General features: G+C 43.7%; 1 protein-coding gene across 2 annotated transcripts in view; it reads left to right on the top strand.

The window, feature by feature from the left end:
* BRINP1 (BMP/retinoic acid inducible neural specific 1) overlaps positions 1-25,800 on the top strand; it is a 170,726-nt gene that overhangs the window by 117,350 nt on the left and 27,576 nt on the right. For both annotated transcript variants that reach the window (XM_059142617.1, XM_059142616.1), the window contains one exon: positions 23,890-24,126. In XM_059142617.1, the coding sequence (XP_058998600.1) occupies positions 23,890-24,126 (237 nt within the window). The remainder of the gene's footprint in view (positions 1-23,889; positions 24,127-25,800) is intronic.

The following is a 25,800-nucleotide window of genomic DNA, read 5'->3' on the forward strand; positions in this document are numbered from 1 at the left end:
AATGGAGAAGAAGAAGAAAGACAGAGAAACCGATAAAAACGAAGAATATGGAAATGAAGACAGGATATGATGCCTTTTTAAAATTTTAACATATACAGGACATTAAATTCATGGTTATTAATTAGTTTTCAGATATAAAGTATGAAAATGTGAGCTTTATCTGATTATTTTGATGAAAATGTCTAAACAGTGTTATTTATAGATGCTCCAGACCTAATATATATTAAAGTTTCATATCTTACCGTCAGAATATCCTATATTATTGTGTTTGATTTTCAATGTATTTTGGCAGGTGTTATTTGAATTCTAAGAACTATGGAGCATTTTATAGCATTGTTGATTCTGTGGAATCTTCTTTCTCCTTATTTGGTAATCATCTGTGGGTCTTTAATATATTTATACACACATATGTGTGTGTGTGTGTGTTTAGAGTTTACAAATGAGAACACTCAGTGCTGGCTGGGTGTACAGAGACAGACACTTGGGCACTGCTAGCAGGAATGCAAAAATTATGGGATTACCTGGGTGATATATATAAACATGTATTTTTTTTTTAATATCTTTTTTTCATGTCAGGTCCCTGTTAGGCGCTTCCTATGTACTCATGACCTGAAGGAAAATAAACTCTTTAAAATAGTCATTTTACCCCTATTAATTCATGATAAAGAAGTGAGGAGATAATAGGAGAAAAAAGACAAGGCTTTGAGTACAGAAAGTGTTATTTTGAAAAGCATAATTTATAATAGCAGCAAAAATGTAAAGATCTGAATTTCCCACATGAGGGGACTAAGCCAATGAGGTAACTTCCACACAGTATCATATTAGGCAGGTATGAAAATGTTACGTATAAGAATTTCCAAGAATATATGAAAGCGTTTTGATCTGGTGTTCATTTAAAAATGGGTAGTTTCTGACCGAATATATGGCAGGATCTTAACAATGCGAAAGGATAAGGGAAAATAATATTGCAAGGGAAGATGCGGAGATGTTAAAAGAGGTTACCTTTGGATGGTGGGGTCTTAGATGATCTATTTTGGGCTTCCAGTTCTTTTTCTAACTTTTCTACAATGATCATTTATTAACTTTATAGTTAGAAAAAAAGTGGCATGCTTTAACTTTGAGCAGACTAAAAACGTGACCTTCTAGAAAGGTATCTGATAAAGGTGATTCTGAATGTCAGTGGGAGGAAAGTGCAGTTGAGATTGGCAGGTGGAGCTAAGCAGAGCCTAATATGACTTTTATATTCTAGTTCCTTGGCAACCCTTTGATTCATGCTCCTGGTACAGGAGATGGTCGGAAACTGGTGCAGGAAGGGCTTGGTAGTGTCACTTGGGAGCACTGAACGAAAACTCCTCCAGGTATTTCAGGCCAAGAAAGAGGCTTAGTGTTCAAAGAAAACACAACACAACCAAAAACCTCAAACACACAAGAAATAACCCTGTCCCCTTTAGTGGAGAAAAGAGTGGACAGTGGGTTTGGTAATTGCCTGATAAGAAAATAGATAAGAAAGACCAATCTGCCTTGGGCGTGCCAAGATTTTCAACTTACCAGTTCCTTGTGCTACCTGCGGAGACCTTGTGAAGTGAGAGCAGCCTTTGAGTCCGCAAGTTTGGCTTCCGCTTGCACTTGACAACCCCACTGTGCATGTTGGCAGTGGAGAGACCTGTGAATTACAATCGGAGTAAATTTAGAAGGGATTAACACGATGTTCCCAGGAGGTTATTAAGATCTTAGGGACTTCTAGAGGCTGATTAGCCATGAAACTAATGAAGCTCAAGGTTCAGGGCTTCCCCACCTTCTGTGTCCCCAACTTTTTTCATTCTAAATATTTACTTCCACAATTTATTTTGAGTTCCTTGTCTCAATAAGCAATTACGGTAGAAGCCTCAGTCTTCCAAAACCCAGGTCCACCATTGGTTACATTATTAGAGGTATGTCGTCCACCCAAAAGGGGGTGATATCCTTTTCCTCTTCTAGATTGTTCCAAGGCCACCTGGAGAATTGGGTCCAAGTCTGGGCATCTAAATGCAAGAGGGGGACTAAGAAGTTGCAGTGTTCCTGAAGAAGGCTGTTGTATAATGAACAGCTCAAGAGAGTTGACTTGGGGCAGTAGGATTTGTCTGCAGATACCCCAAGGGCTGTCTTGCAGGAAAGATAGTCAAATTCATTAATGTGGATAAAATGAGCCAAACCTGATATGCTTACAGGAAATGATAAGGATCCCAGCTTTCAACAGGGATGAGATAGATCTCAATTTAAGCTCTGTATAAAAGAGATCTTCCAGTGCACATTCATGCCCAAACCTGCAATGCTCTGCTGATGTAGGGGGTGACTCTCTGTTAACAGAGAGTTGTAAGTAAATGACATTTGGTAGAAATGGTACAGATACTTTTTTTTTTTTTAAGATCTTATTTATTTATTTTTTAGAGAGAGAGAGCACAAGCAGGAGGAGTGGCAGGCAGAGGGAGAAGCAGGCTCCCTAAGCAGGGAGCCTGATGCTGGGCCTGATCTCAGTACCCTTCAGCTCAAGACCTGAGCTGAAGGCGGATGCTTAACCCACTGAGCCACCCGGGTGTCCCTGTTATGGAGATTGTTTAATTGTCATTCCATTGGGTTGGGTAATTGAAGTAGATGGTCTTAAATTCCTTTTCATTACTGATTCTAGGGTTTTATAAAGACAGTGAATCACCCAACCTTTATAGAGCCTGACCACATACCAAATCCAATGCTAAATCCTGTGCATGTGCCCCAATCAGTTCAACTCAATTCATCAAGTATGTACATATATAGAGATACCTTCAAGGATATCTATATAGATAGACATATTTTTTTAAGACTCCATGTTGGCATTGAATTAGGCATAAGGATATAGTGCTGAACAAGACAGGCACAGTTTGTGTCCCAGGGAAGTATTCACTCTATCATAGAAGATGGGCTTAAACAAATAATAATGGGCATAAGGAACTGTAGTGGGGAAAAATCCTGGGGCTTCCTTGTACCAGACAGTATGGAGACTGAAACTACTAGGGAGTCAGAAAAGATGCATAGGATGAAAACTGGAGGATGAAGAAGAGGCAGGGGTGTGGATATGGAGGCAGACAGGGTCTTCACAAAGGAGCACAGGAGGAAATGAAAATGTCTCAAGAGTTAAAGCAGAGACACTAGTGGTGGGAGAGACCAAACAATCCTTCAGATTCTGGAAGCATCTGCATCACATTAATGACTTGAACACTCATTTGACGGTAATGGGCACCATGGAAGGATTTTTGAAAAGGAGGTAGCATGAAAAGGTTGATATTTTTGGAAGATCACAGTGGCAGTCGTGTGGTCAATTACTTAGACAGGAGTAGACTGGTGGCGGGTGACCAGTGAGATGGGACTATTGCAGCAATCAAGATGAAATGTCACAGATTCAGACCATGAAGGTAACAGCTGGGGTTGAGAGAAATGGACCAATTTTAGAGTTACTTAGCAGGCATCATGACCAGAATTTAGTGAGAAGACCATGAAGAATTTGGATAATCTGGTGAATGGAGTGTGGGGATGAGACAGAGAGGAAGGGCAGGGAAATACATAAGATTCAAGGTAATATGCAATATAATAGAGATAATAAAAAATAATGCATACCTTTATGGAGATTCAGGAAACGGAATAATTCACTCAGACTGGCTAGGGAGAGGAGTCATAGAAAAAAGAAAAGAAAAGAAAAAAAAAACCTGAGGAAGAATAATATTCTCTTGCTGGAAGAGAAAACAAAACAAAACCTTCTTAAATATAAGACAGAAAACTACCTCATGACTTTTTGATTGGCTCGTATTTATTCACTAGGATACAAAAAACACTAAGTACCAAGAAAATGATTGATGCATTGAACCACATTAAAATTAAGAGCCTCTGTTTATCAGAGGCTGCTATTCATAGAATAAAATTGCAAACTGCAGAGTAGAAGGAAATATTTGTGATATAAGCATCTGACAAAGAACTCTTGTGCAAAATATATAAATAACTCCTAAAACCAACAGGAAAGAGGCAGACAATCCAGTAAGACACGAAAATGGGTAAAAGACATGAACAGGCATTTCACAAACAAGACTATTAAAATGGTAGATAAACATTTGAAAAGGTGGATTAACTTTTCTAGTCCTCGGAAAATGTAAATTAAAGCCACAATTCAGTATTTTGACACAGCTATCAGTCTGCTTCAAATGAAAAACAATGACAATATCAAGAAGTGATGGTGTGGAAAGGTGGAAATTTAACATGCATTGCTTGTGGGAGATTAAGTACGATCACTTTGGAAAACTCTTTTTGCCTCAATATGTCCTTGTCTTTTGACCCAGAAATTACAGTTCTTGGGAATGTGCCCAACAGAAATGGGACCTCTGTTCACCAAAAGGGGTGAATGTTCATAGCAGCTTTATTCAAAATAGCTTCCAAATGGAAAGAGCCCCAGTTGTCCATCAACAAGAAAATGGATGAATCAATTGTTGTACATTCATATGATAAGCTACAACACAGAAATGGGAAAAAACAAACTATTTTTTCTATGCAACAACATAGAAGTATCTCATGAACATAACATTGAGTAAAAGAAACCAGACACAAAAGCTTGCATGCTGTGATGATTCCATTTCTATGTGGGTCAAAACAGTAAAAACAAATGCATTGTTTTAGAAACTCAAAGGGCATTAACCCTTGGGGAAGAAGAATAAGAAACTCACAGGAGACGGAGAGATTTCTGGAGGCCTTTAAAATGTTCCGTTTCTTGATCTGGATGACAGCACATGGATGTGTTTACTTTGTGAAAATTCATAGTGCTGTACACACATGATTTATATGTATGCATTTCTGTGTATATAATATGCACCTATTAAACATTTATTTAATAATGTTCTCCATCTTGACATCCTCTGCAAGGAGAAGAAATGAATAAGGCAGAGACATAAAAGAGCAGGAGGTGGTCCAGCCCAGCTAGAAGACAGCTGCACAGACTGAGGGCAGAGGAGTCAGAAATAATAATGATAATATTTATCTAGCGCTGCCTTAGGTCCTGGGGACTGTGCGAATTTATTTGTATTGTATTTGTATTCATTTGTCTGTTTTTATTTATCTTAACATATTTATTTGTATCATAGAATTACACTTATTACCTTTTTAAGCCTCACACCATTCCTCCGAGGAAGGCGTAAATGAACGTCCCTACTTTGTAGGTGAGGACACGGGTGAGAGGTCACTCAGTGAGTGGTTGAGCTTGACATTTAACCCTTACACTCTGCCTCCAGAGCTTCTCCTTCTCAAAATGCTGGTGTCCTGTCTTCCTGTTTCCTTTCCTAATTCCTCTGAAGGACTCTGGGAAGGGAGGTTTATTTTGGTGGATCGAGGGTGATGTGAATGGCGCTCTAATGGCATTCGCCTCGTGGTGTTTCCTCCGCTGTTCGTGAAACAGGGCAGAGGTAGAAGGAAAGAGGATTGGAGGACACAAGGAATGAGAACGACAGGATCATAGAAATGATCACAGGCTATTAGTAGTCAAAACAGCAACAGCTAAACTGGTAGTAATAACGCTAATGGCATAATGATAACTTCTTATTTTTATACTTCTCTCTCCAAGAAGCCCATTGAGCGTTTTGCCGACATTGTCATGTAATTTAATCTAGCATCCATCTGGTGAGGTATACAGAGAGCAGAGCTCTGCCTTAGTAGCTCTTTGATGTGGAAAGGGATGCAGAGAGAATATATTGCTGAAATCTAGGATGATCCATAAATTTATTCATTCATACATTCATTCATTTAGCAATATTTATTGAATATCAATTCCATGTCAGATATTGTTTTAAGAGCTAGATATATAGCCGTGAATAAGCTAAGTCTCCATCCTTTTGGAGTTTATATTTAGTGTATGGGTGATAAACAAGTAAACAAAGAAATATATTTTCTTTACAATCAAAGAGATGATGAAGGAACAGGTCATGTAGAAATTTGTAGACCATGGAAAAAAGACTTTAGACTTAACTCTGGATGAAATGAGAAGCCGTTGCAAATTCAGGCAGTGGAGTAACCTGACCTGACTTACATTTTAAATGAGTCACTATGACTGCTGTGTGGAAAAGACTGTAGAGAGGGCAAGAACACAAAAAGGAACCCAGTTCAGGGGCTATCATACCACGGTGAGACAAAATGGTGGCCGGGACCAGGATAACAGTGATGCGGGTTTTGAGAAGTGATTTCACCGCAGGTACATTTTTAAGTAGTGCTGACATTATTTGGTGGTGGACTGAGAAAGCATTGGGAGAGAAAGAGAGAAGCAAAGTATGATCCCAAAGTTTGGCCTGAGCAACTGCAGTAATGGAATCCCTCTACCGATACGGTGAAGCCTGTGGGAGAGGTCACCTTTGATGAGACACGAAGAGTAGGGTGAACCAAGTTTGAGACGTCTATTAGAGATACAAATGCGGATGCTGGGTGGGCATTTGGAAAGTCGGGGTTGGGGAGAGAAGTAGAGATATAAATTCACATAGAGATGTTGTTTAAGGATGTGAGATTGGGTGAGAGGACCTTGGAGAAGAGGGTAATAAAAACCAAAAGAGGAAATTCAGTTCCTGAGCCACGGGGAATTTTATACTGAAGTGTTGGGATAATGGGATGATAATGAGGAACAATAAAAGGAAGCTAAGAAGTGGCTGGGAACGTGGCTGGGGAGTGATGAGAGCCTGGTATCCTGGAAGTCAAGTAAAGAACGTTCCTCAAATAGGAGATTGTGGTCACATGTGTCCAGTGCTGCTGGGTGGGATGATTAAGATGGGGACTGAGAACCGAGTCATGGATTAAGCAGCTTGGGGGTTTTGGTGAACGTGGCAGGGATCTTCCAATGGAATTATGGTAGTGAAAGCCTGAGTAGAATGAGTTCAGGAGAGAATGGGAAGAGAGGAAGAGAAGGGGATGTGGGACAACCGAGGAACAATGCCACAAATGTCACCACAGCAGAAGGCGATGGTGAGTCCGTGAGTTTTCTTCTTTTTTTTTTTTTTAACATAGAAGCCACAAAACTTCTATATGCTGATGGGATCCTCAGAAAGGAAAACATTGATTCTCTGAGCAGGAGGGATTCTTTTAGGGTCATAGTAGAGCAGACAAGAATGAGTAGGGTCTTGTGTATGGCTGGGATTATATACCTCAGAAAAGAGCACCTGGCAGCTTATCCCCCAGGGAAGAGAGGGAAAGGAGACTGTTCGGGTGCGTCCCAGATAGGATGTTGGGGAACACTTTCACGTACTTCTAATTACTTTTTGCAGATAGCAGTTGCATGATTTTTCACATTTTAATGTCTCTGAAATTAGAATGTTTCCTATAACTGATGGTGTGTCATGGTTTAACTGGCAGGGTATTTTTTCTTCATGTCCATCAAACCGTGGTATGTCTTACAATGAACGACACCTTAGACTCACTGGCATATGATGCTTTTCTTAATGAAACAGGAGCGAGGTCACTAGCCTCGTCTCAGTTTCCAAAACAGTAAGATGGACAGGAGGGAAGGGAGGATCTTTAAAAGGCGAGGGGGTAGGCAGAGAGGGCTAGGGGAAGAAGGAACAAGATACCCAGGCATCGTCTTGTCTCTGCTTCCAGATGGGACCACCTGAGCCTGTTGTGCTTTGAGAGTCTTCTCCTCATACCCCGACAATCAAATGGTACATTTCACTTGGTCTCAGGTCATTTTCTCCTCCCCCCTCCTCTTTTACCACCTTCTTTCCTCGTGTGTGTCTGCTTGAAACCTCAGCTCCTCCCAGACTAGGCTTTCTCTCCTATCACTCCGGTACCCCGGCAACGTATTGCAACATTTGCCTGTCTTCTTGTTTTTGTCTTATTCCACCATTCAACACACACTGCTCTCTTCACTCCGGGCCTGTAGAATTTTTTATATTTCATTAATCTTTTTTTTTTTTTTATGATTTTGCACTTGTACACATTGTCTCTCCCAATTCCTGGATGTGTACCTCTTCCAGAACGCTTCTCTTACGCCCTCTGTCCGGGTTGTCAGGCATCCTGCCCATCATCTTCCCTAGGATCTGTCACACCAGAGTATAATCAGCCTATGACGCATGGCGACTCCCCAGTTCAAGAACCAGGTCTTCGCTGGTAGGGACCCCCAGTCTGTCTCTAGAGAACTTGATGCATAAACAGGAGTCGGAGGACATTTGTTAAATGAATTTCTGAAGAAAGGAATGAAAAATGAACAGATCAGCTTCTAATGAGCTCTGCTCTCTCTGACCTCGTACACTTCTCCTTGCACGTCATACTGGATTCGGTTCTGCCTAATGACCATTTCCTGAGGGCCCACCATAGGCCAGCCGCTGCGCTAACGTGCACGGGACAGCATTTCTTCAAAAGTGCGTGCACCTTTTCCAGCGGATGTTACCTCTTTAAGGCAAGAGTTATGTCCCTTAATCTTCCAAATGCCACCTCCTCCGAAGAGCCTCTTTTAAGACTTCTTCTGTGGCATGATTTATTTGTTTTTATTCACCTTACAGCATATTCGTCTGGGTTTGGGTTTTATCTCTTCCATTAGATTAGATGATAGGCTTCTCTAGAGAAGGGATTTTTGCCTTGCCAGCTCTGCTTTTTGTTCTGTTCAGCAGTGCTATGGACGTAGGAACTCTGTACGTATTTGATCAGTTCGGTGTTTTCTTATGATTCGGTGTTTTCTTATGATTGAAAGAAGGGAGGATACTTAGAGAAGAGGAGAGAGAGGAAGAAGGGGGGCAGAGGAGAGGAAGAGGGAAAGGGAATTGAGGGAGGAGGAGGAAGAGTGGAAGAGAGTCAAGGAGGGAGGGCAGGGTGAGCAGGAGGAGGGGCTGAGGAAGAGAAGCGTGAACCACCCCTTGCCTCGGTAGCTGGGCAGCAATGAAGGAGTGAAGAGGGTTATTTCCAAACTCATCCCATGACAAGTCGTAGAAACGAGGAACAGAGTGTAGACATGTTTAGTGGGGTGTGTTTTCGAGCTGCTCCTCCCTCTTAAGCATTGTGCTCATACCCATTAGCCATTTCAGTCCTCCCACCAACTGAGCAGTAGGGATCACGCTCCCCATTATACAGATGGAGAAATCAAGACCCAGAGAGATAAAATCACTTTCCCAAGGTTCTCCTGGCTTTTCGTTCCTTGTCTCCTGGGCTCCAAGGCTTGTTTACTTCTCGAGGGAGCTCGGAGGCAGCACAACCCATTCCTAGGTGTGAGGAGAATGGGAATAAGCCCTGCCCAACTCCAATAATAGGAGAGAGGGGGCAGGATGTGATTAGGTCCGTTTTTCATAAAAGCCCCTCCGCCCGCCCTCCTATCCCCCATCACTCCACGTGTCCTTGGGACCCCAGGGTGGAACGCAGAGGGATTATGGCCAGTGCCTGCTCTAGTCCGCAGCTTTGGGGTGAGTCCTCGGCAGAATTAGCCCAGGTGGTGGCTTGTGATTAGGGCCTTTCTTGTCTGATTAGCAGGGCCTGGGCGGCACTGATGGGCACGGGTGTTTCTGCCTTCCCGCGGCTCCGTCTGTAAGGCCTGCTGACTAGAAGAGCAGTGTCTCTGTGACCGAGGGAGTGTCGTCTTCCACCCAGTTGGCTGCATCCAAATACTGGCTTTCCTTCGTGCGCCAAGAAGGGCTCTCTTCTCAGCCTTGCGAGGAGAACCGGAGTTCCTCTTAAGAAGTGGATTGAAGATACCAGTTAAGAACTCAACTGGAACACAGATAGACTGGGGAAAATCCAGAGGGCAGACTTGGTAGTGATGAGACCTTGGACTTGTTAATTCTCTGAGCTTCTCTAGGTCTTCTGATCGGCAAAACAGGAATAAAAACACCTTTGCTGCAGAGCCGTTGCTCTACATGTAGTTGTAGAAATGTGTAGAAAGCACCTGACTTAAATACCAATTGGTCCGATATAAAATAATCATTGCACTTACGACGCATGCCTTAATTCTCATGCGCCAGGTGAAAAACTCCATTTCTTTATATCAGTATCTCGTGTAAACCTTAATGAAGACCCATTTTCCAGATTTGGAAATTGAGGCTGGCTGAAGTTAAGTAACCATCTTGTGGGTGGCAGAGCAGGGATTTTAACCCAGACCCACTCAATGTCAGTGCTCTTAAAAGATACTGTCCTCAACCTGAAACCTATAAATCAGAATCATGATTTCTATTAGAACAAATAGTCCCACAGCCTTTTCTATGTGCTTATAGGCTCTGCTCTTCACTTTAGAAAGTCTATGATTTTCCTCGTTACTTGATAACTTGTATACCTTTGTTGGTATGCCATTTCTGTAGCTATTCTCATGTACTCAAAAAGAGCCAGAACCAGGAAAGATCAAATACCCCCAGACCAGAGATTACTGATGCCTTGCAGTATATATACCAATGCAATCTCTGACCTGGGGATGTCTGGAATCTTTGTAACTGTAGCCTCACACTTGAACAGAAAGAAGTGGAAATTCTGACGGGATCGAAGCTGGTCTTGAGAGAAGGTATCAGGACTCATCTCTTAGCATGTGGCGTCTGTACCTTTCAAATAGACTCGTGGCTGAGGACACAGCAGGGAAATGCTGACTGATAAATAGTCAGTGTGGTGAGATGGTCTATGTCAATAGCCATGTCCTATTAATTCCATGTTGGTCTCATTGGCAGGGCAGAAACCAAGCGTCACGATGCCCCAAAACTAAATAAACCGCCCATGAAAATTAATGCATAGAATCCACGTAGATAAGGTATCTGCTTACTTTTTAAGCTTATTAAATCATTTTCTGTCACAATGCATCTTACTCAGAATTAGCCTTTCTTTTATTATTATTGTTATTTTCCAGATACAGTCTACCTTGTCTTATGTACACAATCAGACATACCACTACTAACTTATAATTCACATCCCTGAGAACAGAAACCATACCCTTTTTTATGCATTCATTATTCACTTCTCTTTAATTCAGTGTTTAGCTCATAGTAGGTACTCAATAAATATTTACTGATTTTAAAGTAATTTGAACTGTCTAATTAATTTATTTAGAATCTCAGTTTTTTTATTGGGGTAATATGTATTACATAAAGTTCAACATCATAACCATTTTAAAGTGCACCATTTATTAGTGACACGAAGTAGACTCACAATACTGGGCAATGGTCACTACTGGCTAGTTCCAGAACTTTCTTAGCAAATAAAAATTCTGTATCCATTAAGCAATCATTCCTCACCCCCTTCCTTTTAGTGGCAGGCAACCAGTCTGCTTTCTGTCTCTATGGATTTGCCTTTCCTGGATATTTCATATAAATAGAGTAACACAATATGTGGTTTTTTTGGTGCCTGGCTTCTTTTTATTTAGCAAAATGTTTTCGAGGTTCATCCATATTGTAGCATGTATCAGTACTTTGTTCTTTTATGGCTGAATTAATACTTGATTGCATAGATACACCACATTTTGTTTGCCCATTCATGGGTTGATGGACATGTAGACGGTCTCCACTGTTTGACTTTCATGAATAGTGCTGCTCTGAACATTTATGTACACGTTTTTGTTTGAATATCTGCCCAAAGCTCTTTTGGTTATATACCTTATGAGTAGAATTGCTCAGTCATACGGTAATTGAATTTATTAAAAAAAAAAAAAGTTTGGTGCAAAAATAAGTTTATTTTGTGATAGCTTGCATGATTCCATTGTTCTCTCCCCTAAGATGATTATACATAAAAATGCACTGCCATGTGACTAACATGGCATCTCCCTGAGGGAGATGTATACCTCTCAGCAAGATGGCATTGGACTTGGCCACATGGTTTGTTTTTGCCAATAGAACATAGGAGATATATCTCATGCTCAGTCTTAGCAGCCACATGAAGAGACAATGTCTGGCATGGCTTTTGCTCTTTTCCTTCCATCATGATAATGATATATGCCTTAGCAAAGATGCTCCTTTGAGTCTAGAGGAAACACATATCAAAACCATGATGAGATACCACCTCACACCAGTCAGAAGGGCTAAAATTAACACAGGAAACAACAGATATTGGTGAGGATGAAAAGAAGGGGGAAATACTCTTACACTATTGGTGGGAATGCAAACTGGTGCAGCCACTCTGGAAAACAGTATGGAGGTTCCTCAAAAGGTTAAAAATAGAGGTACTCTATGACCCAGCAATTGCTCTAAGTAATTATTTATAGAGGACGCAAAGCTACAGATTTGAAGATACATGCACCCCAATGTTTATAGCGGCATTATTAACAATACCCAAACTATGGAAAGAGCCCAAGTGCCCATCGACTGATGAATGAATAAAGGAGATGTCATCCATATACACAATGGAATATTACTCAGCCATCAAAAGGAATGATATCTTGCCATTTTGAATAACATGGATGGAGCTAGAGAGTATAGTGCTGAATGAAAGAAGTCAGTTAGAGAAAGACCGATATGATTTTACTCATATGTAGAATTTAGGAAACAGAACAGATGAACATGTGGCAAGGGGGAAATAAAGAGGAGAGAGAAAGAAATAGACCATAGGAGATTCTTAACTATAGAGAACAAACTAGGTTGTTGGAAGGAGGAGGGTGGGGGTTGGCTAGACGGGTGATGGGCATTAAGGAGGGCACTTATTGTGATGAGCACTGGGTGTTGTATGTAAATGATGAATCACTAAATTCTACTCCTGTAACCAGTACTACACTATAGGTAAACTAAGTAGAATTCAAATAAAAATTTGGGAGGAAACAAAAACAAAAACGAAGAAGATATCCGGGATAGAGCCAAAGCTCAGCCAACATAAAACATGAGAAAGAAGTAAACCTTTGTGATTATAAGCCGCTGTGATTCTGAGGTTATTTGTTACCACGCAGTAGCTTAACAAAAGCTCAATAATACTGAAACATCGGATTAAACAGCATAAACCACTCTTATTTACTACAGGACTTCTCAGTGCCTTAACTATGCTGTGTATTACGAGTCTCAAGAGGTAGATTAAATACAGAGTTTCCTGAATGTATTTGATCTTGGTTACATTTGCACATAACTTGGCAAATGCTGGACTGTTCATACCATTTGGGTTCAACCCTGTCCAAAATAACTTTTTCAGACTGCTTTACTCTTTTTTTTTTTTTTTTTAAAGATTTGATTTATTTATTTGACAGAGAGAGACACAATGAGAGAGGGATAACAAGCAGGGAGAGTGGGAGAGGGAGAAGAAGGCTTTCCGCTGAGTAGGGAGCCCAACACGGGGCTCGGTCCCAGTCCTTTGGGATCAGGACCTGAGCTGAAGGCAGATGCTTAACCACTGAGCCACCCAGGCACCCCCCAGACTCCTTTACTTTTATGAAAGTACAGAGTTCTTTTTTTTCTTCTTCTACTGAAACTGGTGTATATTTATGTGTGTTATTTTCTTGTGATTTTATATTTATGAATCTTGTTCTCTCACCCAACTGGAGCTCCGTGAGACCAGGAAACTGTATTTTACTCAGTTTCTCTATCTCTGGCATTAAGTTCAGCACCTGTTTCAAAAAAAAAAAAAAAAAAAACTGGTGAGTGAATGGACTTTACTACAATTGCTGGATAGTGCAGCTCTATTTTTGCATACCTCTTATGAGCTAACTCTGTGCTTGATATCTTGCAAAGATGGCAAAAAAAATACAAGAAACAGTTACAGGTCTTAAGAGTCATAATGTGTAGCAGTGGATCCAAAACAGAATGTGTGCTAAAATTAATAATCAGGATCTTTAGTACCATTATTCTCTTAGGGTGTTTTTTGGTTTTGTTTGTTTGTTTGTTTGTTTGTTTCTGAGCACCTGTTCCTTTCACTACTGAGTCAAAGTTGAAATAGTTTTAGATTTCAAACTATGATGTTGGGAAAGATGATACAAGTCCTACTCAGGAAAGACGGCTGTAGAGAAGTGGGACATGCGAGGCACAGAGCAGAGGACCACAGTCCTCTCTGAAACACGTTCTGTCTCAATTCGCCTTCATTCAAACATATTTCCTGGAAACCCACTACTCTGCTCGCTGACAGGGAAAGGGAACATGAACAAGGCACTGCCTCTGGCATTCAAGGAGATCGCAGACCAGGAGGAACGTGAGCATAAACACACATAACATGGTGTGATGGGTGTCCTGTTAGAATTTGAGTTGTGTGCAAGGAGCTCTTGGTTGCCAGTGGAGGGGATGCCTGAGATCACCAAAGTCCTCTGGGGAAAGCGATAGAAGACAGGGTGAGGACAAGAAAAGACATTATTAGTCCAACAACTATTCCCATGCGTTACCTAATCTACTTTGTTTTCTAGTTCATGGAGGTGTCAGTTACATACAGAAAAGTTCAACCTCTTGAAGTGAAGAGTTCTGTGAATTTGGAATTTCTGGTCATGTGACGAAGATATCACCAGAGTCAGGATACAGACAGTTTATTTGATTTTTATATGGACCCGACCACGGAAGCTTTAATGAGGAAGCAGAAGCAGAGACGTTAAGCCTCTTGATGTTAGCTTCCCAGTGTCCTACAGTTCATAAGAGCTGGAGGCATAAATTTGAACAGGAGAGAACTTTCTACCTTTGTGGGGCAGTGGCAGTGATGTGGCAGGACGTGCCGAGGAGAGGGAAATAGAGAAGGTTTGGAGACATCAGCTGATCGAGGGATCGGGTGGCATACTTTTGTAGGTGTCAGAGTTGATTTTTATCATGACTTCTGTGAAGAGGCTTTTAATTATATTAAATCAACCTCTTCTTATACCCTCTGTGAGAGTATCTTCATGCTGAAATTTTAAGAAATTGAATTGCCTTCGTATCATAGTTTTGACCATACTCTCTTTTTGAAAGTTAAAATTGTGGGCGCCTGAGTGGCTCAGTCGGTTAAGCATCTGCCTTTGGCTCAGGCCTTGATCCTAGGGTCCCGGGATCAAGACCCACATCGGGCTCTGTGCTCAGCGGGGAGCCTACTTCTCCCTCTCTTTCTGCCTGCCACTCCCCCTGCTTGTGCTCTCTTGCTTTCTGTCAAATAAATAAATAAAATCTTTTTTAAAAAGAAAGAAAAAAACAAAAAGGAAGTTTAAATTGTCATGCAGAATTCTCCCTGCCTCCGACCCTTTGTCAGCACTCATCTGTGTTTATGTAGACCCTTCATTGTCCTTCTCCTCAACTAGGCAGAAAGTCTCAGGAAAGCAGGGATTTTGCTTCTTCTAGTTCCTTGTCCTTCCTGCAAGGTCTAGAAGATAACCTGGCACATCACCGATGAGGCCAAATCCATCTTTGCTTAATCAGTGAATGAACAGCAGCACAGAGTAGACGCACAGAAAACCAAGGTTGAGCGAATCTTAATGGCCAACTAGTCCAGGAGCTGGCAAACTTGCTCTGTGAAGAGCCAGATGGTCAATGTTTTAGGCTCTGTGGGCCGCACGCAGTCTCTGTTGCAACCACTCAGCTCTTCCACTGTAATGTGAAGGCGGCGATAGACAGCCCTGAAACAAATCTGTGTGGCTGTGCTCCAATAAAATTAATTACAAAAATAAGCTGCAGGTCAATTTGGCCCCTGGGCCGGAGTTTGCCAAATCCCATATAGGCGAGGTTTTGCTGTGCTAACGAACCATCCCAGACTCTCGGTGGTTGGCAGAAGTGAATGCTCCTTTCTTCCTTACGCTGCATCACGGTCGCAAGTCAGCTGTGACTTTTCCCCTCTGATGGGATACGGCCATTTTTGTGGTGAAGGGATAGACGAATGGCTGAACCCATGTGTCTGTTCTTCTAGCTCTGTTGGGGAAGATGTACCCATTCCTTGCGCTCACATTTCATTGGCCAAAATGTGTCGTGTGAACCCATCTGCATACAGAGGCTGGAGGGGTGTATACTTTTTGAAGGGAGGACACTGCCGGGATGGGGGCCGAAGATAAGTTAATGATAACCTCATGCCCTTTGAGCCTTGGGTTCTTTAAATTCTGCCGGTACACTTCCAGTGATGAGCAGTCTTCTACCTACGGAGGCAACCTGTTTCATCCCTCAGAACCCCTGATATTAAAGAGGTTTTTGTTTTATTGTGCTGAATTTCATTTACTTGAATCTTTCCTGTAAAGGTTCCAAGTCTATTGCTTAAGGTCCCAGAGAAGACAGGAGGATCCTTGGGAACACAGAAGGTTACTCTACCCAGAAGGGGGCGCCAGAACCCACCCACTTTCCCCCCAGGTAGCTGCCTTTCTTCATTTCCCCCGAGTGCAAATGACCCATCACGGAGACAGGGCTGAACTTCTGAATGAGATCATAGCCTTTTCGCCCTTTCTGCACGGTTTCACCCGGTGAATTATCGTCTTATTTTCATTCCACTCCAATGAGCTGTCAGCGATGGATACTGTAATTCACAGCAATAGAAACACAAACAGATGGGTAATTGACCTGCATGCCTTCATTACACTGGAGTTCAGAATGGCTGTTGGAGCCATAAAGTCCTTTATCTGCCAGTCTGAGATCCCTGGGCTTTCACAAGGAAGGGGATCAGGCTGGCTTTCTGCAAAAGGTTTAGTCCCTGTTGTTCTCCCCCTCCCCTTGTGCTTTTCAGAAATGGACAGAATTTGACAAGCAGAACTTAGCAGGTACAAGGCAACAGCTGGGACTCCTCTGGGGCTCAAAGGTATCTGCAGGGGACCACATTCTGATGCAAGAACAGGATAAAACAATATTTCTACTCAACCAAAATAGAATCTGTATTTCCCCCCTCTTTCTCTTCGCCCTAAAAGAAATTGGGCATTTAATGGGCAAGGAAATAGGTCAGAAAAGAGGACATCCATCGAAACTACTATGATTTTAAGGAATTATGATAGAGAGTAAAATAAAGTTCATCCAAAAAAACAAGCAAACAAACAGAACAGAAAGATACATGGTTCTTGCCTTGAACAAGACCTTAACCGATCCAGGGTGTTCAGACACTGACCCGTCTTTGCTCATGGTCCGCCCTTGGCAGGGAAACTGTGGCTCCTCTTCTTTATCTACTATAAACCATGCTCCTGTTTCAAGATCTACCCACATCCCACACATATCACGAAGTCTTCCATAATTATTGTCTTCAGGTTTATTTTCTTTCATCTTTGTAATATGTCACTGGTTGATTCAATATTTATTTTTTTTTTAAGATTTTATTTATTCATCTGAGATAGTGAGCACGAGTTGGGGGGGGTGCAGGGACAGAGGGAGAGGGAGGGGGAGAAGCAAACTCCTCACCGAGAAGAAAGCTGGACATGGGGCTCCATCCCAGGACCCGAGCTGAAGGTAGATGCTTACCGACTGAGCCACCCAGGCACGCCTCAGTATTTATTCTTTTAAGATTTTATTTATTTATTTTAGAGCCAGGGCAAGTGGGCAGATGGGTAGAGGGAGGGAGGAGGAGAGAAACAGACTCTCCACTGAGTGTGGGGCTCGATGTCACAACCCTGAGATCATGACCTGGGTCAAAGCCAAGAGTCAGACACTTAACTGACTCAGCCACCCAGGCGCCCGCCCCTATTCCATATTTAAAATATATTTATTAAACACCTGCTAGGTTCCAGGTGTAATGCTGCTTTTTGTTTTAATCATCAGTGCAGTCTTTTGTCTCTTGTACTTGGATTTTATGCTTTAGTTTTGAATCTCCAAGTAGCCCCTCTGTGTCCTTAGAACGTGAAGCATTTCCTCCAACAACGCCCCATGTACTACTTGTTGAAAGAAGCTAAGAGTTCCTCACAGCAAAAGAGCAGGATCAGGGTCAGAGATGAAGGTTGGACTGCAACCCCCAAATCTTAGAGGCACCTTCAGCTTGGTTGATCGGTTTCCCCTCTCCCTCACTCACCGAGCGGTCCCCTGGACCAGGTGCCAGGTTCCGACAGCAACACGGTGTCCTTGAACAGGTATCAAGAAATTCAGTGTAGGGGTCCTCAGAAAGTTCTTCTGTTACTCTAGTGCTCCCCAGTGGTTGAAACTCAACAGTGCAGTGAGTCCTTGTTTGTTTTTCTGAATCCCAGCTTATACCCTTTGTAAGGGAGAAGGATCCTCGACCTCTGCTACTGCAAGCAATGGTGTTCCTTAGAACAGGTTCCTTAGGTAGATCTCTGCCTTCTGTCATTCTTCCCTTCGGAGACTTGGTCTTCTCTGAGGCACCAGAATGCTTTTATCTCTTCTCTAGGGAACCTGGAAGCAAACACACAAACAAAAAAAGATGAACCTTAATCAAGAAAGGAAGGTAATGGTCAGGTTGGTCCTTAGCTGGAAAGAGTTCTATTGCCTGAATTTTGGGGATGTGCCGTTCCCACTTTCTAAACTGCTCTTCCTGCTGACCTCCATCACCTAATTCCCATGAATCCATCAGGTCTCAGCCTAAATGCCACTTCCTCTGGGAGAGCGTCTGTGACCGGCCCTATTCTAGTCTGGAGTAGGTGTTCTTCTTCTGCACTCTCCGAGCGACTTCGTGCTTCTGGTAGAGCATTGGTTTCTGTTTACACACCTTCTTACTATGCCCGGAGGTCCGTGAGGGCAGACACTGGGCCTGGCTGCCACATTCCCCCAGGTGTCCATAGCATGGTGCCGGGCACACGGAAGGACCGAGAAGGAGAGAAGAAAAGGAAGGATAAAAGAGAAGGGGAAGATACCCTGATGTAGTAACAGTGGAATGCTAAATCACAGAGACCTGTAACAACTCATAGGCAGGCACCCTCTGCAGGTTTCCTACCGGCCCAAGTGGGGCTACTCGGGGGGATGTTTCCAAGAAGGACTCAAGTTCGGTTTAGAGAATGGATTATGTTCTGATGTGGCGTACATGAGGAAGCCTAGTGTTTATTGAACACTTACTTACGCTCTTCTCTTCGTCTGCTTGGGCTGCCGTGGCAAAATACCATAGACTGCGTGATTTGAACGAGAGACCTTCCTTTTCTAGTTCGGGAGGCTCTGAGATCATGATGCCAGCAAATTCGGGGTCTGGTGAAGGCACACTCCTGGCTGGTGGACATCTATGTTTTCATTGTGTGCACATGTGGCCTCTCCTTCGTGTGTGTCCGTGGAGGGAGAGGGCGAGAGAGAGACTTTCCAGTCTCTTACTCTTCTTAAGAGATCATTAATCCTGTCGCAGAGGCCCACCTTTGTGACCTGATGTAAACTTCCTCCCCTGCTGAGGTCCTGCCTCTTGACGCCATCGCTCTGGAGGCTTGGGCTTCCGTTGACATAGGACACAAATGTTCAGCCATAGCAGCCAGCTTCTTGCTGAATGCTGTTTATGCCCCTCCCCCTCGTATATGCCTCACAGCCATCTCGGAGTTTGAACCTCACAGGCAGGGAGCCTGGACTTCCGAGAGGCTAAGACATCTGCCGAGGCCGCTCTACATCGGAGCCACCATGGGGACACTGAGGCAGGAGGTGTCTCCGGTCCTGCTCTTTCTCGCCCCTGAGCCACAAGAGCCCTCACATGTTCCATCATCCAGTCACCATTCCTGGATGTGAGGCCTGAGTCCATTATTTGGATGGTGGGACTTCAGGCCAGCTTTGGGCCAATTCCAACATCCTCCAAGTGCCTAGGGACCACTTTTTTTTCCCCCCTTTTCTTTTCGTTTTTTCCAGTCAGAGTGAGAAAGAGAATAGCTGTTGAGTGAAAATCCAACAAGTGAGTGTCTGGAGCCTCAACTGGCTTGGCTTTAATGTATACTCTGAGGGAGAGTGTGAGGGGAACAGACAAGGCCCCTGTGCCCCTGAAGCCCACTCGCTAATGAGGGAGATGAAAAAAAAAATATGAAAACAAATCAATAAGATCACTTCCACCAGTAACGAATCCTATGACGAAAATAAAAGAAGCGTTTTAATTTGGGTGATCTGGGAAGGGGTCTGGATTGCAGGAGGCGGGGAAAGAAGGGGATAGAGAGATCCGCCCGTGCGACAGAGAGGAGAAATCACTGTTCCGCACACAGACTGTATGTAAAATATAGGAAAAGATTGGGAGATGTCTGTGTTGAAGGTGAGGTGGGAGGAAGACTCAGGGAGCTGGGCAAGGAGAAGAGAACGAAGATGACGTGGTTGTTCCCACATCTACGTTGCCCACTCACTTCGCAGAACAGTGAAACATTCCAATTTAAAGTATAACAAGATTTTTTTTTTTTTAAATATAATGAGATTAGGGGGAGATATCCCATATGTTCAGCACGAGTGACTTGGTGTTCAAGTGAAACTCTCAGCTATTGCCTTCCGGGTCTTTTGAGGCAAAATGTATATGCTCGGCAATAATGGTGGCCTCTCTCTCTCTCTCACTGTCTCTCCCTTCCTCCTCCTCCCCCCGCCCCCCCCACTCTCTGTGTGTCTTTGGGAACTGTAGGGCCAGAATATTCCACCCCAGCCGGCAGCTGTATATCTTTCAAACAGTGGCTCCACAGGCCAAGTCCCCCTCCAAGTTATTTATGACTCCCATTGAAGCCGGCAGGACTCGGGCGCCAATTTGGAGGTCAGCAATGGACCTCTTTGTTGGACACAGGTCATCAGGAGACCGCTCCGGCGGTGACTGCTCTGTGAACCTCCGCTGCCGTAGAAATGGTTATGTAACTTTAAACAGTAATGACATTTTGCAGAAAAGTGCTTTTTAATTGCTACGTCTTCATTATTCTCTTTCAAAATTGCCCAGGAGATTCTGCCTCAGAGACAGCTCGGCATGATCTGAGTTTCCATTTTTAAAGAGCAATCGGTTTTGTGTTTCTGCTGCTCCCAGAAACCCCCCAACCCCAAATTCATCTGTGTTCAGTTGCATTAAATGGGGGTAGGTAATACTGCCTTTTGTATCCTTGCCAAACGGAGAAATGATTTGACGCAATTTTCTAAAAATGCTCTCCCCAAATTCCTTTTGGGCTGGGACCAAGAATAGAATATTTTATCCCCTACAAAAGGGAGAAAGAAAATGATGAGCAAGCTAGAAAAATAGGACTGAGAGGAGAGTCTATAGAGTTCCAACAGAAACTTAACCCCAATCCATAGACTCAGATGCCTATAGGGGATTGGGATCAGCTAAAAATAAATTTTGCTTTGGAAGCGAAAACCGCGATACAGATAAAATGACTCAATAATGCATAGTCTGAAGGAACCGGAGACTTAGCTGAGAAGGGACTCTGCTGTTCGATATGCTTGGCCCCATCGTGTGGTGTCTGCATCACCCTCCTGCACGCTGAGCCCTCCCCAGCCGTCGCTCAGCCTCACGCGGACCCCTTGCCCACTGGTGTGAAGCTCACTCCGGTCTTGGAGCCCGCAGCACCCAAGCCCTAGCGCTCCTTCTGTCTGTTAGAATACCTTCCATGGGGACCGATACGGATCCGCCTTCCTGAATAGCGTACCCCCACCACCATATCTTCAACAGGACATGGAGTTCTAGACTCTGCGTCTCGTGAAGTCCTGCAAACAGCTTGAGATGCCCTGCTGAGTATTTTCTTCTTCTGATTCAATACCCACAGGTATTGTTCATCTAACCTGAAGATTCTGTTGGTGCCTTAAAAAAAAAAAAAAAGTCAGTCCCGGGAGGGATTTCATCATCACTGTCCTCTTCACCACCACCACCACCACCATCATCATCATCACCCATAGGAATGAATTCGGGGACCTGGGCGACTCATTCCATTAAGTGCCTGACTCCTGAATTTCAGCTCAGGTCATGATCTCAGGGTCTTGGGATGGAGCCCCGTGTCGGGCTCCACGTGGAGCGGACACTCTTCTTGAGGATTCTCTCTCTCCCTCCCCCTGTTCTCTTCTTCTCTCTCAAATATAAATAGATCCTTTTAAAAGATACGAATGGTAACATTTACTCTTTGCTTGCCATGTGCCAGGAGCTGTTCTGGATGGTCTTCGGGGATTCCTTCACTTAGCCCTCTCAACAACCTTCTGATGTAGGTACTAAAAGCATCTCCTTTTTACAAAAGAAAGAAGTAGAGCCTTAAGAGGTTTGAGGGATTTGCCCGAGATGAGTGGGGAGTACTTAGAGGGGCCTGCCTAGCAGTGCCCAGCTTTTAACTGCCTCCTGGGTCCCTGCCTTAAGGCTTGTGCTGGAGGTGCCACCTTCTTTCCCACAGTGCTCTTCTGAACACAGTCTTTTTTAGCAGCCTGATGAAGATAGCTTCATTTTTTAAAAAAATAATTTGGGGGGGGGTTGTAGAAACACAACTGTGAAGCAGAAGGAGAGAAATGTTGAGCGTATTCCGCAAACCCCTGGCAAGTAGGACGAGGAGATGTCCCTGAAGCATGAGTGAGAAGAACATGCAATCCAGAGAACAGTCACTTTTCACACAGTGGGTTGTTAAACCGTTACCCGCATATGCATTCGCAGCTGAAACGGCCGGCAGCCCCAGATGAGGCAGAGAGAAATGTCTTAGGTGAAAGTGCTTCTGGGAATTCATTTAGCCCAGAGTTGTCTTTCTAGCTCCACGCCCTGGGCCATGGTCTGGTCTGCTCCCATCACAGGGGCACGAGAGTAGTGCACGCACCCAGAGAAACCTTTCTCCGTCCTCCGCTGTCAGGGTAAGACTTGGATTGGGCAGGTGTAGAGAAAAAGAGTATGGGGTATGGTTCAGAGTGTTCGTCCTCTAGCCTTGGGCTTGTCTAGCCTTGGGCTTGTCCCCTCCAGGGGGCCTTGGCCTCTTTGAGTTTAGAGCAAAGAAGAAAAAAAAAAAAAGTCCTCCCTGATGTCATCCTGGACTGATGCTATTTTTATGATGCACTGGTCTTACTAAATTATACCACTGTCCTTATGTTACTCTTATTCTTACTATTACTCTTATACTCTTATATTACTCCTTATATTTCTCTCATGCTTAAAATTTACCAGTGTATCCCCATTATCCACAGGATGAAGTCCAAATTCCTTAGCATACAATACTGCCCTGAGCCCTTTGGCACCTGTTCCCCTACAGCTCGGCACCCCCACCCGTCCGCATTCATTCCAGCAACTCCCAGACACACACCTCTCCACTCTTGCTCTTCCTTTCCTTAGAAGGCACTTCCTGTTCTTCTTTTTACATGAGGATCTCTTATTTACCTTTCAGACAGCCCCAGTGCCGTCTCCCCTTTAAAGGCTTCCCTGCTATCCGAGCCAGGCTATTTGCAGCCTTCTGCTCTCCGGTCGCCTCCTATGGCCATCTCTGCTGCAGGTCTATAAAGCAATGTTAGGGTGATGTGTGTCCGTGTCTATCCCTGCCGATTACACTGTAAACTCCCCAAGGGCAAGGATCATGTCTTTTTTATCTCTATAGACCTAGTGCCTAGCTCAGGACCTGTGCTTCATAAATAGAGTTCATAAATATTTGAAGAAAGGAACACAAAAGGAATGAAGGAAATAAGAAAAAAATAATAATAAACAATGATCGTGCGATTTCACTAAGGGTTTTGTCCCCAAATGGAAAAGGCGTAGGCCACATTCAGCTTTGGCCTCAGTCCTAGTGTAGCAGAATAAAGTATGCCTTTCAGGGGCACCTGGGTGGCTCCGTGGGTTAAGCCTCTACCTTTCGCTCAGGTCATGATCTCAGGTCCTGGGATCAAGCCCTGCATTGGGCTCTCTGCTCAGCAGGGAGCCTGCTTCCCTCCCTCTCTCTCTTTGCCTGCCTCTCTACCTGCTTGTGATCTCTCTCTCTTTCTCTCTGTCAAATAAATAAACAAAATCTTTAAAAAATTAAAAAAAAAAAAAAGGTATGCCTTTCAGGGGTGGCCAAGGTATGACTTGGAGAAGTCTAAGTAGGAGCATTGCAACTGGAGGCCTCGCCAGTGGGGCCCTGTCTGGATCCAGGCAGACCCAGAACTGTTTTGGATACAGTACACGGGAGAAGGCTAGCAGCTTCGGATTCCTACGCATCACTTTTCAAAACTGTTAATGAAACACCTTCCTTAACCTTTCTTTTTTGCCTTTCTTGCTATTCTCAAACAGGTCTTCAGATCATCTTCCCTCAGTATCTGCAAGAGAAGTTTGTCCAGTCGGCCTTGAGCTACATCATGTGCAATGGTGAGGGGGAGTACGTGTGTCAGAACAGCCAGTGTAGATGTCAGTGTGCGGAGGAATTCCCACAATGCAACTGCCCCATCACCGACATCCAGATCATGGAGTACACGCTGGCCAACATGGCCAAGTCTTGGGCCGAAGCTTATAAGGACCTGGAGAATTCAGGTAGAGAATCTAATAGTACTATGTCAATGGTCCCGAGCCAAGATTAGGAAAGAAAATGGTCTAACTGGAATTAGGACCCACTGTGAGGGAATAGTCAGTGACCCCCAACTCTTTCACTTGGGAGGGAATGGAGCCCCATGTAGTAGCTGTCATGGAGGAGGTACTCAGTCAGTCCATTCAATGGAGTCATGAATCATGTAATTGAGTTTGTGGTCCTAAGATGTATTATCTCTACGGTACCCAGAAGATAGAGTAATGCCCCATAACACAGAGAAGCTTCTGGAGAATGGAGAGTCAAAATATCTGTATTGATTCCTGAGTGTGTGTGTGTGTATGTGTGTGTGTGTCTAAATAAATAACACACATGTGTGTGTAAATAGGTATATGTATGTAGATTTTCATACCTGCACATGTAGGTAAAGAGCGATACAGATATGGATATCCAAAGAATCTACAGCTTGTCAAAGCTCAAGTGACTTTTCAGGTACTATTTCCAGCTTTTCGAGGTTAAGAAAATTCGTGGTCATGAATTTCAGGGGAGGAAAGTCAGTCTCCCGGGGCCATAAAGTGGGTGAGGGGCAAAGTTGGAGCTGTGCCTCCGTGGAGCTTCTAGTGAATGTGAAAGCCAGACATGAATCATATGACCATACAAATAGTTACAATATTTTAATCAGGCATGTGAAGAAGGAGTGAATCCGTGCAGGGGGAGGCTGACGTGGCCAAGCCGGTTGGGCGGATCAGGAGAGGGGAGTTGGGGGAGAGCATCTGAGATGCAGAAATCAGTGGGTGAGTGCAGGTCAGCCAGTGAGAGGCCATCCCAGGGTGCCTAGGAGGGAGAAGACCGTGACGTGGTTAGCAGGATGGTATAGGTGGGAAAAACGGGGAATGTGCAGAGATGCAGAAATAGTTAGGGTTTGATGTTATGCTGGTTCTGTGAGTTGAAGAGTTGGGTGTTGAGATTCAAGAACTTTTTTTAGGTATGTTAGTTAGACAGTTTGATGGACGCTGGTACCATTCACTGAGCTAGAACACCTTGGGAGGTTTAGGAAAAAGTACTGTGTGCTCAGTATTGGACATGAAAAGCTTGGGAAGCCTTGAGACTTCCATGAAGAGATGCCAAGTAAATACTTGGCATTTAACACCAGCTCAGGTATCTGCTAGCTAAATAAATGGACATATGCATTATAGTTTTTTTTTTTAAACTTAATATTCCTTAAATTTATCACAACAACTGCATTGTAGTGAGTAGTAATATTCCTGCATCCTAGAGAACGGAGGGTGCCAAGACCCAGTGCCTTATCCAGGGCCCCATCGTTAGCAAATGACAGAGTTGGTGATGGAATCCCTGATTCCAAATCCAGGGCCTGTAAGAGCTTCTGGAACTTTATTAATTCTTCTTTACCCCCGAGGCCTCAGTTCCCTCATCTGATAATTGAGAGGACATGTTTGTGGTTTTCATATTTGAATTCATTAAATGTTTCACAGAGAAAGCCTTTGATCGGACAAAATCATACTTTGGAGCCGCTGTGCACCCCAGGTGAAAGCTGAGCCATACTGAGCTGTGTTGGAAAACCGCTGGTTTTCATGAACTCAGCCCCCAGCCAGCGTGTGGAACCCACGATGCACGAGTGAGCCCGCGTTCCTGCAGCTCACATGGAGCCGGGGCCGCCCTAG

This window comes from Mustela lutreola, chromosome 12, assembly GCF_030435805.1.
Source record: "Mustela lutreola isolate mMusLut2 chromosome 12, mMusLut2.pri, whole genome shotgun sequence".
Taxonomy (NCBI): domain Eukaryota; kingdom Metazoa; phylum Chordata; class Mammalia; order Carnivora; family Mustelidae; genus Mustela; species Mustela lutreola.